The sequence below is a fragment of the Podarcis tiliguerta genome (assembly GCF_965153285.1).
Source record: "Podarcis tiliguerta genome assembly, chromosome: 3".
NCBI classification, from domain to species: domain Eukaryota; kingdom Metazoa; phylum Chordata; class Lepidosauria; order Squamata; family Lacertidae; genus Podarcis; species Podarcis tiliguerta.
Window position 1 is genome coordinate 18,332,298 of NC_139536.1, and position 12,354 is coordinate 18,344,651.

The 12,354-nt window shown below is 47.6% G+C and overlaps 1 protein-coding gene across 3 annotated transcripts in view; it reads right to left on the bottom strand.

The window, feature by feature from the left end:
* The window catches only part of LOC310674095 (cullin-9-like), a 33,375-nt gene that overhangs the window by 16,197 nt on the left and 4,824 nt on the right, over window positions 1-12,354 (bottom strand). For all 3 annotated transcript variants that reach the window (XM_083432896.1, XM_083432897.1, XM_083432898.1), the window contains exons 3-11: window positions 11,659-11,813; window positions 10,370-10,882; window positions 8,649-8,784; window positions 5,884-6,068; window positions 3,947-4,316; window positions 3,160-3,361; window positions 1,693-1,900; window positions 1,117-1,310; window positions 64-272 (exon numbers count right to left, since the gene is read on the bottom strand). In XM_083432896.1, coding sequence (XP_083289022.1) covers window positions 64-272; window positions 1,117-1,310; window positions 1,693-1,900; window positions 3,160-3,361; window positions 3,947-4,316; window positions 5,884-6,068; window positions 8,649-8,784; window positions 10,370-10,882; window positions 11,659-11,813 — 2,172 coding nt within the window. The remainder of the gene's footprint in view (window positions 1-63; window positions 273-1,116; window positions 1,311-1,692; window positions 1,901-3,159; window positions 3,362-3,946; window positions 4,317-5,883; window positions 6,069-8,648; window positions 8,785-10,369; window positions 10,883-11,658; window positions 11,814-12,354) is intronic.

Consider the following 12,354-nt stretch of genomic DNA (forward strand, 5'->3'; position numbering starts at 1 on the left):
TGCTAATGGAGAGCGTTCACCCTCCAGCCAAGATCCATCCTCAAAGCCTCAGCCATGTCATACCTGCATTCTCCTGGCTCAGGGGCAGCTTATGTCCAGCCAAGCGGCTGAGCACTATCCCAGCCAGCCTCTCGTTGGAGCTCTGGCCGGCTTGGCAGCAGCTCTGCAGGACTGTGTGGAGGTCACCGTTTTCCAGCTGCTCTGCCAGGCCCTTGTGGTAGTCGATCAATCGGTTGAGCACCAGAAGCCCATTCCGAACTGCTGCCGAGGCCCTGGGGGAAGACGGCAAAGGGAACCTGCATTATTGAGAGGCTGCGGGAAGGAAGTGGGGTCTCTCCTTCTTTAGAGGGTCTTCAGCAGCGGCTGCACAGCCGCCCCTCGGGGGTGTCGTAGTGGGTTTGCTGCATCAGCAGAGGATTGGGCTAAATTACCTTCAAAAGGTCCCTTTCAACTCTATAATTCCATGAGGCAGAACAGAACTCAGGCTCATGCAGGATTTTCCAGCCCCGGAAAGCTAGGAGCCTCATATTCAAGGAAGAAGAAGCGAACCTTCCCTCCAAAATCTCAATAGAAACAAAAGGATTCGTATCTTTCCCCTTGGTCTGGGCTCTTCTTAGCCTCAGAGTAAAGATATATACCATACTTTTCCATGTTGTTGAGCTTGTTTTAGGGGGGATTGCTGAAAATCGCTCACCCGCTCGCGTCCAAAAATCCACCTCTCATCTGTCCCCTCGCTGGCAGAAGCTGTCAATCGCCCCCCCAATTGCCGCAGTGTCAGCCAATTAACAACAGCCATTGAGCCAGCAACCAATAACACGCTCAACAGCTGCTGACAGCCGAGACAGCAACCAAACAAACGTCCACCCTATGCACTATCCATGTATAAGACGACCCCCACTTTTTAGCATAATTTTAAAAGGAAAAAATCTAGCCTTATACACGGAAAAGTATGGTACTGTATACATCCATACAATTTTTACTGAAGTTTTAAAATTATATCTCCTCTCTCTCTTCCCTTTCTCATTTTCCTTCTATAAATTTTCCATCTCCTTATAATTTGGAAGCATCAGATATGTACGCTCCTTTGCCTCGCCCGGATTCCCCCTTGAACCTTACCCAGGCGTGTTCAGCATCTTCTCGATGGCAGCAGGGACGGCACAGAGCAAATTGCCAGGGACTTTGCTGGAAGCAGGACCGACGCCAGAGAAGATCTCTTGCATAGCCCGGGCATCTGAGGGTTTCAGAGGGTAGTGCTTTTCACAGCCTCCTGGTAGCTCACAGTTCCCAGCTCCCAATAGTATCTTCAATGCCTGAATGGCATTGAATAAAGCAGAGAGAGGAATAGCGAACTGTAAATTCAGTAGACCAGTGGTTTCCAATTAGCGATCTCGTTTTTCAAAAAGTCATGGATTTCCTGCCCCCCATGTTTTTGAAACCGTTGATATCTCTGGTTGCTTGTGTTATGTGAATGGTGCCATGATACCCTCCAAAACATGTCCCAGCGCAAAACAGGCCACATGACTTCTGGGCTGCGCTCCCACACAAGTCACGTGATCTGCATGGCGCCCAGAAACGGAATATACTGGGCAGTTGAAGGGTACGTGCTGCAGACCAGCAACTGGAAACCACTGCAATGCACATTCATGAAATTAAATTGCACCCAAACCATACAGTATACAACAGTAAACATACCGCTAAGCCAGCCTGCTGCACCGATGCAGACGCAGAGTGCTTCTGCATGCATTGTAGCACGGAGCGCAGCCCCCCTCCGAGGGCAAAGAGGACCCGCCAGTCATACTTGGCCATGAACCGGGACAGCATCTGTAGTGCCAACACCATCACCAGCTTCTCCTCCACTCGATGACTAGGCAGCTCCACCAGCAACCTCCCCATTTTCTCCCTGTGGGGAGCAGAAGGGGCGAGTCATCGCAGGAGCCTGGCCCCTCAGCAGACGGCTGGAGACCAGGCCCCAAGCACACAGAAGCAGGCAAGGCAAATACTTCTTGCTACTGAACAGAAAATAACTTGTCAATAAATTGGTGATGCCAGCTCTGGGAGGAAGAGGCGCTCTCCAGGTGGTACTGACCCATGACAGGGCCTTTTCAGTGGTGGTTCCCCAGTTGCGGAATCCCCCTCCCTAGTGAGGTGTTCCGTCATTATTTCAGGAGGAATTTATATCAAACCATATTATCCACGGTAATGTTTACACTACACGAGAAAATCCTGCCTTTGTTTCCATCTGCTTACAATGGTCTCCTAAATTCAGGTAGGTAGCCGTGTTGGTCTGACGCAGTCGAAATAAATAAAAAATGTGTATCTGAAGAAGTGTGCATGCACATGAAAGCTTATACCCAGAACAAACTTAGTTGGTATCTAAGGTGCTACTGGACAATTTATTTTGAATGGTCTCCTAAGTACAGTGGTGCCCTACAAGACGAATGCCTCGCAAGACGGAAAACCCGCTAGACGAAAGGGTTTTCCGTTTTGGAGGTGCTTCGCAAAACGAATTTGCTATGGGCTTGCTTCGCAAGACGAAAATGTCTTGCGAGTTCCTGCGGGGTTTTTTCCCCTCCCCCCCTTTTTCCCAAGACGCTAAGCCGCTTAACAGCTGATCGCTAAGCCGCTTAACAGCTGATCGCTAAGGCGCTTATCAGCTGATCCACTAAGTCCGCTAAGCCGCTAATAGCCTTTTAGCAGCTAATCCGCTAATCCCTTAAGCCTTTAATAGCCGCTAATAGCACTAATAGCGCTAATCCGCTAAGCCGCTAATGGGCTTGCTTCGCAAGACGAAAAAAACCGCAAGACGAAGAGACTTTTCGTCTTGTGAGGCACCACTGTAACTTATAAAAAATTTCCCATTCTTTCATAAAGATTTTGTCCTCTTGGTTTCTGAGTTTTCCAGTCTGTTTTGCCATCTTGGCATAGTCCATCAGCTTGGCTTGCCATTCTTCTCCGGTAGGGCCTATATATCTGAGTTTCTAACCCTGCTGGGGTGGGGTGTCAAATGTTACTGAGAACCATCAAAAATGGGCCTTGACCCTGGCGTAGATGTTACTGAGCTAGATGGAAGAATGTCCTGAATCAACTTCCTTCCTATGCCCAGAGCGTGTGGTAAGCAGTGGACATTAAAGAAGAAAGAACGAGGAGACCAGAACTGACCTTTTGGAGGGCTCACACTCCATCCTCACGACATGCCTCTCTTGCCTCTCTCGCTCAAGCTCTTCCTCCAAGATGCTGATGGCGAATCTGAGACCAGCCATCTGCTGCTCGGCGTCACAGCTGGGCTTCTGGATCATCTCCAAGGCATCGGAGAGCTGCTCGATGGTGCTCTTCTTCCCGACCAGCTTCACACTGCAGAAAGCTGATCAACAGATCTATCAGCACAACGGTCCTTCAGTCAGTTTCATCTCAGCATCCTCGCACCTGCTTGCTCCTCCTCAAGTCACCCACAGCACACAAAACGTTTTTGTCCCAAGAGGCTTTCCCTAGCATTCCTTTATTCCCCACAAGAAGCTACCCAGGCTATTATCAAACCAGAAACTTGATTGTGTTCTCGGGGTTGTGGGTTCAAGCCCCACACTGGGCAAATGAGTCTTGCACACCGCCTTCCCACTGGTTCACAGACACACAGATAAGAAAGACCGAGCTAGACCTGACAAGAAACACAAGGTTGCTGCTGCGGGAAAAAGTAGGCCTCTCTCCAAAAGCCCGATTAAAAATTTCCCTTGTGCTGCTATGTTCTGCTTTTCTGCCCTCCTCAGCCAATGAATGGGGGAAATACAAAGTGTTGTGACGGGACAATCTCAACTACACAAACTTTATAGAGGGCGAGGGGGACTCGATACAAGTCTCTCATTTTAGGTGGCTCCTGTTGTTACATCTACTTTAGTCCAAGGTGAAGTCTCTTGACCACAAAATTAAGTCCCAGTGTCTGCCAGTTACTTACCTTTGGCTTTCTCATCCAACGTGTCTGGGTAAGAAAGTCCTTCCATTCTGAGCAGCTCATGAACCAGCTGGGTGTCTGTTTTCTCCTCCGCGGATGGAGCTGGAGAAGGCACTTCGGTAGACAGCGAGTCCTCCTCTGTCTTTTTGGGCGCCATGGCTTTGGAAAGGCTGCCACACTTCGCAGGGGCCAGGTCCACCTTTTGTCCATCTGTCCCTCCTTCGCTTGAGGAATACTTGAGATAGACGTGGGAGCTGCGCAGATCACTTTGGGCGTTGCCCTGGCAGCGCCTGCTCAAGAACTGCAGCACTTTCTGAGCTAGCTCTACGGAGACAGACAGCGGGATCAGGCCTTCTTCGTCTAGCTCTGGCAGCTTGAAATACAGAGAGAAAGATGTGATGTGCAGAGACCCCTTCCAGTTTTTTGCAACTAGAATCCTGGCGGCAGATGTCGTGTATAAGAACTCTTTTTATTATTATTGAGGATGTCTTTTGTCACTACACCTAGAAGAAATGCTTTTCCTTTCCTGCCCCGATCTGACCACAGTGATCCATGCGACGGTCAGCTCCAGGCTTGACTACTGTAATTCGCTCTACATGGGGCTGCCCTTGAAACTGTCCCACAAACTCCAGCAGGTGCAGAATGTTGCAGCGAGGCTCCTCACGGGGTCCCTGCCATGGGAGCATATTCACCCAGTGCTTTACCAGTTGCACTGGCTTCCAGTGGAGTATAGGGTCAGGTTCAAGGTGCTGGTTTTGACCTTTAAAGCCCTTTGTGGCTTAGAGCCCTCGTATTTATGGGACCACCTCTCCTGGTATGCCCCACAGAGGACCTTAAGGTCCATGAATAACCATAGTTTAGATGTGCCAGGCCCTAAGGAAGTCAGACTATCCTCCACCAGTGCCAGGGCCTTTTCAGTGATGGCTCCGACCTGGTGGAAAGCTCTGTTCCAGGAGACTAGTGCCCTTCAGGATTTAACCTGTCGGGCCTGTAAGAACGAGCTATTCCGCCTGGCCTTTAATTTGAATTCAGCCTGATCTTTTATTTCCCTTTTCTTCCCTCCCTCTCCCCTTTTATGAAGATTACCTGCTCTGAGACCCCACAGCTAATTCTCCCCTGGCCTCCTCACTGGCTCAAGTAGGGCTAATTCAGCCAGCTAGCCATGGTGATCATCTAATGTTTATTGGATGAACTTCCCCTAAATTGATTTCTGAACTTTGAATTTTATTGTTATTCATGTTTTTATACTGTATTTTATGTTGCTTTTACAATTAAGTGTTTTAAATTTGTTGTTAGCTGCCACGAGTCCAGTTTTTTGAACTGAGAAGGGAAGGGTATAAATAAAAAAATATTATTATATTATTTTGGTCTTTTCTCGAATGTTGTTTTAAACATGTTTTTTAATTCTTAATGAATACAGTGGTGCCTCGCAAGACGAAAAGAATCGGTTCCGCGAGTCTCTTCGTCTAGTGGTTTTTTTGTCTTGCGAAGCAACCCTATTAGCGGCTTAGCGGCTTAGCGCTATTAGCGGTTTAGCGGCTATTAAAGGCTTCAGGGATTAGCGGATTAGCTGCTAAAAGGCTATTAGCAGCTTAGCGCCTTAGAAAAAGGGGGTGGGGAGCGAAAAAAAATCTCAAGAATCGCAAGACATTTTCGTCTTGCGAAGCAAGCCCATAGAGAAATTCGTCCTGCGAAGCGCATTGAAAAACGGAAAACCCTTTCGTCTAGCGGGTTTTCCGTCTTGCGAGGCATTCGTCTTGCGGGGCACCACTGTACTACCCCATAACTTTTTGATTTTCTCACATCCCCACCATACATGATACATTGTTCCTTCTGACATCTTACATCTCCAGACTCTGAACCTTCTCATCCTGGAACTGGGAGTACCAACAGCTCATTCCTACCTTAAATGAATCTTCCACTACTTCCCAGCTCTTTACCTTCTCGTTCTGCTGGATGAGCTGGACCACTTCCTGCTGCTCCTGCTGTTCTAGCTTCTTAACGAAGAAGAGGAGCTCCCACCATTCAGCCCGGCTCAGCATCTCAGATTTCTCCTTCATATGATCCGGCAGGTATGGCGCCGAGTACAGGCCCCGAAGCGGTTTACGGTACGTTGCCTGGTTAGCTTGCAGGTGAGCACAAAATAACAGAGGGGTGTTTTATGGCTTCTCAAGAGAGCGTCGTTTTAAACGCTGCCCTCAAAGCAAAAATCCCCTTGCAGAGCAACCTGGTCGAGGTCGAAGAAGCAGCCATTTCCCCCCACAAAGCAACTTTAACCTCTAACACTATAACACACTCCTACAGGTGCGTCTACACAGAAGTAGGTCCTGCTGAGTTAAATAGGGCTTACTCCCAGGTAAGCAGATATAGGTTGGCTCTGCTAATGGACAGCTCAAAGGGGAAGGAAAGGAAATGTAACGAAAAAATGGGAAACCAACTGAATTTATTGTTATATAATGACACTTCCAAGTGCCGTCTTTGGGCTCCTTTGAGAGCAAGGGCAGGGTATAGATTTAATAAATTAACATAATGAAAGAAATGTTTGTGCAAGGTAAGCCAGTATTCTCATCTCCATAGTACAGATGGGAGGCTTAGGCCTAGCGACTGTCCTAAGCACTGAGCTCAGGGGTGAGATGAGCTTTGAGTCCAAGGCTTCAATGAATTCAAAGCCAGAGAAATACCATATTTTTTGCTCTATAAGACTCACTTTTTCCCTCCTAAAAAGTAAGGGGAAAAGTGTGTGCGTCTTATGGAGCGAATGCAAGCTGAGCAGCTATCCCAGAAGCCAGAACAGCAAGAGGGATCGCTGCTTTCACTGCGCAGCAATCCCTCTTGCTGTTCTGGCTCCTGAGATTCAGAATATTTTTTTTCTTGTTTTCCTCCTCCGAAAACTAGGTGCGTCTTGTGGTCTGGTGCGTCTTATAGAGCGAAAAATATGGTAATCTCTGATGTCATATATAGGAAGTAACATGGGAAGCTGCTTTGTAACAAGCCAGACCATTGGTTCATCTTGCTCAGCATTCCTGACACTTGACTGATAGAACTGCTCCAATATGGGAAAGGGAAAACCCAAGAAGGCGGATGGGAAGCCTTTTGCCTTTGTTTTTTTAATTGCTGTTATTTTTTACCTATGTCATTTTAAACTGTGATATTAATGCTGTATTCTTAGTTTTAGATTTTTACTTACGTGGAAATTGTTTTCCATTTGGTTGTAAATTTTTTTTATATGCTTTATTTATTGTTTATGACTTTATTTATTGTTTATGACTTTTGCCATTATGCCTTGAGCATTGTTTTTAACTAGGGAAAGGAAGCATACAAATAAAATGATGATGATGATCGCCTACTAGCTGACCCTTTTAACTGGAAATGCCAGGGGCTGAACCGGGAGCCGGCGCTGTCAGGCAAGGAATGCCGAGAGGGAGGATTTAACTCTTTATTGTCAAAAGTACACCTACAAGTTAGGAAAAGGCATGCCCATCAGTCCGACGTCTCTCAGCTGCTCCTAGATGTGCAGCTGATGAGGCAGTTGCTGCGACAGAGAGGCACCCCCCTCAACCTCCACTTGTGTATCTTCCCCACCCGAGTTGCACACAAAGAAGCAGAGACTACGCCTTTGTGTAACCTGCCTCTGCTCCTCCCATTTCAACCCTCTCCTGGTCCAGGGAGACAGTGGAGCAGGAGAGGTGGGGGCAGCAGGAGGAGGTGTGGAAGCCCTTGACTCTATACAAGCCGGACCTCTCTCTCCCTCCTCCGGCACCGATTCTTCGCTCTCCAATCTCCTGCCTTTGCCTCTCGCCTCCTGGTTGTTGCAGGCTAAGCTAGATCACTGATCCCTTCTCCTAAGTCAGTCTCCAACCTCTCTTCTCAGCCTCCAGCCAGTTCCTGATAGCAAAGCATGTGCTCTTATCGCTGAGCTTTAATAATGGAGAAGGGGGGAGGGGAATATCCTTTCGACAGTCCATTTCACCTATTCAGGACTCAAGCGAGCCAGGGATAGAACAGACTGAAGCCAGCCTACAGAGAAAGTGTAAGCAGCAAGAACGCAGCTCAAAGACAGAGATTAGAACCATGAATGATCAGCTGAAAAATAAGCCCCTTGTGGCTTAGGGCCCTCATATTTACAGGACCGCCTCTCCCGGTATGCCCCACAGAGGAGCTTAAGGTCCATGAATAACCATAGTTTAGAGGTCCCGGGCCCTAAGGAAGTCAGACTATCCTCCACCAGGACCAGGGCCTTTTCAGTGATGGCTCTGGCCTGGTGGAATGCTCTGTCCCAGGAGACTAGGGCCCTTCAGGATTTAACCTCCTTCCGTCGGGCCTGTAAGACAGCGCTCTTCCACCTGGCCTTTAATTTGAATTCAGCCTGATCTTTTCTTTCCCTTTTCTTCCCTCCCTCTCCCCTTTTATGAAGATTACCCGCTCTGAGACCCCACAGCTAATTCTCCCCTTGCCTCCTCGCTGGCCCAAGTAGGACTAATTCAGCCAGCTAGCCTTGGTGATCATCTAATTATGCTTATTAGATGGATTTCCTCTAAACTGATTTCTGAACTTTGAATTTTATTGTTGTTCATGTTTTTATACTGTATTTTATGCTGCTTTTACAACTAAGTTGTTGTTAGCCGCCCTGAGCCTGGTTTTTCAACCGAGCTATAAATAAAAAAATATTATTATTATTTATTATAACATCCCAGCACTGCCTTACCTGTGTCCCGCCTCAGAGAAGCTGTAAGGCTGGTTAACTTTTCTTGGGCTTTCTCATCTGCAGGCCCCGAGGAACCAATGATCTCAACCATGTGCCAATGCACCCAGTATGGGCGGCCCAGAGACTCCCAGTAAACCTGGAAACAAACAGGGGCCAACATAAAAAAGAAGACTCCGCCTACCTGTCCTGCAAGCAATTTGACCTTGCCGCTTATAGCATTCAGCAGCCATAATGATTTATTATTTATATGCCACCCATCTGAAAGGGTTGCCCAAACCACTCTGGGCGGCTTACAGCAAATTTTAAAACCACAGTAAAACACCACACATTAAAAACTTCCTGATACAGGTCTGTTTTTAGATGTCTTCTGAAATAGTCAGGTGGTTGCTTATTTCCTTGACATCTGAAGGGAGAGCGTTCCACAGGGCGGGTGCCACTACCAAGAAGGTCCTCTGCCTGGTTCCCTGTAACCTCTCATCTCACAATGAGCGAACTGCCAGAAGGCCCTCAGTGCTGGACCTCAGGGTCCAGGCTGAACAACAGAGAGGGCCCCCATTCAGACAAAAACCCTCCTCTTGACACAGTGGTTCTTCTGCTGCTCATACCACCAAGGCCAGAACAGCTTCAGAAACCCAACGAGATCCCTAAACATAAAAATTCCATAGCTTACGGCAGTGGTTCTTTTTTTCTTTTTTTACAGTTTTTTTTTTATTTATTAAGGGTTTTCTTGATTTACAGAAGTAAGTGTAATGCCTCGTTGTTGTTTTTCCATGTAACATTTTTACAAATCCATTTCATTTGTTGAGGCATTAGGGGGAGAAGGAAAGAAAAAAGAAAAAGGGGGGTGGAGAGAGGGGAAATGGAAGGGGGTGGGGTTGGGTGGCGGTGTTTCTATTGTGTTTAATGTATGTAGAGTTTGGGGTCAGCGTTGTTTGTGTTGTTCGCTTGTGTTCCTTTGGTGGTGAGAGAGGTTGGGGTTGGCCTAGGGTGTAATTGTTTGCTTGTGATTGGCTGTGGTGATCTTTGTTTTCGTGTGTGAGTGAGGTGGGTGGGTGTTTTGGATCAGGTTAGCCATATTGATTTGTATGCTGTTGGTGGATTATTGTCATTGTCCTGTTGGGCTGTGTATGTGATAAAGGGGAGCCATACCGGGGTGAAGGCGTCTTCTTCTGTTTGTCCCCGTGTCAGTTTCAGTTTATTAGTTAATTTTTCTAGTAGGGCTGTTTCCCATACTATTTGGTACCATTGGTCCATACTTACTCCTGACAGGTCTCTCCAGTGTCTGACTATGATGCTTCTGGCTGCTGAGAGTAGGTGGGTTATGAGTTCTTTGTGGTGTAAATGGGCATTGTTGTCTTGGAAAATGTTTAGTAGGGCCAATTCTGGGGTGATGTCTATTACTTGCTTAGTTATTTTACATATTTCTTGTATGGCTGTTGTCCAGAATAGTTGGATTTTGGGACACTCCCACCACATGTGGAGGTATGTGCCTGTGGAGATGCACCCTCTCCAGCATTTTGGTCTTACGGCAGTGGTTCTCAACCTGTGGGTCCCCAGATGTTGTTGGACTACAACTCCCATCATCCCTGAGCTCTGGCCTTGCTAGCTAGGGGTGATGGGAGTTGTAGTTCAACATCTGGGGACCCACAGGTTGAGAAAGGCTGGGTCCCAGAAGCCAGGATGTTCCCCTCTCCCAGCTTTGCCCCCAAACTCAGCAATACCTGGATGGGTGGCGTGCCGTCATTGCTCTGGAGGAACTCGCCTTCGTCTCCCGCACAGACTTTCTCGTAGTCTTCCAACATGCGCACGCACATGCCCCGCACCAGCTTCTCCTGCACATACTCCACATAGCTGTTGCGACTGGGGAAGGCCGAGCGCAGCTTGAAAGTGCTGGTCTCCTTCTGGGGGAGCAGAGCGGCTGGCGGGACGGTGGTGCCACTGGGAGCCTGGGACTGGAAGATAGACTGAGCTGCCCAAGGCGGCTTCCTGCTGAGAGTCCGGAGCTGCCAACCGCGATCCCAGCCCATGGCCTGCACCAGCTCTGAAATAAGGCTGGCCATGGCCATGCTGAAGTCAAATTCACGCTGCAGCCTTTTGCTGTCCCCGGAGCACACACTGAAGGGCTCAGAGGCTGCATGCTCCCCTCCCGGGTCTGTGGTGCTATGGTGTTTGTCCACGAGGGAGGTGGCACATAGGTAGCGCTTCACCAGAGAAAACAGCAGCTTCCCTGGAATCTGGAGCAGGGAAGAAGATGAAGAACTATGAAGAAACAGCCATGTAAACTTGATTCACATCCATTATTTAAAGCGGCCTTTTCTTCCTTGCTGATTGAGACCATTATTTAAAGTGCCTCGATTTAAATCAGCCTCTCCCAGCTCTCCAAATTATTTTGGATTTTTAACTCTCATCATCCCTGACCATTGGCTGTGACGGCTCGGAACTGCAGTCCAAAACATATTCAGGGTTGGTGATGCTTTTTGCAAGGCTGATTTTGTGAGGCCCCTTGAACGTGCAAATAGAGAGGATATAAATAAAGTAATGGGGGGATGTCCGTGCACTTGTCCCCCTGCCTTCAATAAATAAACTAATAATAATAATAATAATAATAATAATAATAATAATAATAATAATACTTTATTATTTATACCCCACCCATCTGGCTGGGTTTCCCCAGCCACTCTGGGCGGCTTCTAACAGAACACTAAAATACAATAACCTATTAAACAACAAAAGCTTCCCTAAACAGGGCTGCCTTCAGATGTCTTCTAAAAGTTTGGTAGTTATTTTTCTCTTTGACATCTGGTGGGAGGGCGTTCCACAGGGCGGGTGCCACTACTGAGAAGGCCCTCTGCCTGGTTCCCTGTAACTTGGCTTCTTGCAGCGAGGGAACCACCAGAAGGCCCTCAGCGCTGGACCTCTCCAGGTCACTTCATAATTATCTCGCCCACACACCCCTCAAATATACCTCCAGACCTGAACTGGAAGCAGCCCCATCTAGGTCAGTTAATACCTGTGGCAGGGGGATTCCCTCAAAGGAAATGCAGTGCTCTTCTGAGGATGTTGTTTCTGCAAACAGCTCGAGGAGGGTGTAGCGGCTGTCGAAGTCCATGTGTTGTTCAATGCCATCCTGCCGGCTCAGGGACAAGAGGACATAGGCTCGGCTTCCTGAAACCAGAGATATCTAATATGGCACTTCCTTTGCATATGTACTAAAGCATCTTCTTGCTCACAGAACTCCCGTCTCCACAGTAAGACGGGAGTCGATTCTTTCACAAAGACATACGCAACAGAATACATAAAATGAGACAATTCGAGGTAGCAGCTTACAGAATGAGGCTCAGGGGATTAATTCTTGACAAAAAACTAAGTCAGAAAGCTACGAAGAAGCAGTTAATGGCCTGGTTCACACCTTACCCTAAGCCAAAGTATGGCGCAGTGGGACTGGCAAAATGCTTCTGTCCACACAGGGCAGCTCTTCATGCTCGAGGCAGAAAGGTGCATACTAGGTTCCAGGCAAGAAAATATCTGGGGTGTCCCTTTTTGCTACTGCGAGGTGCATTCATCAAACGCAAACAGACTCCTCATCACTTAAAATAAAGTCAGTGCCCTAATATGGCTTTGGGAATCATAACTGACAGTCACCCTATAATTTTTTGGTAATTCAACCATTTATTAGAAGTACTAACCAAGGCTGAACAAGAAATAA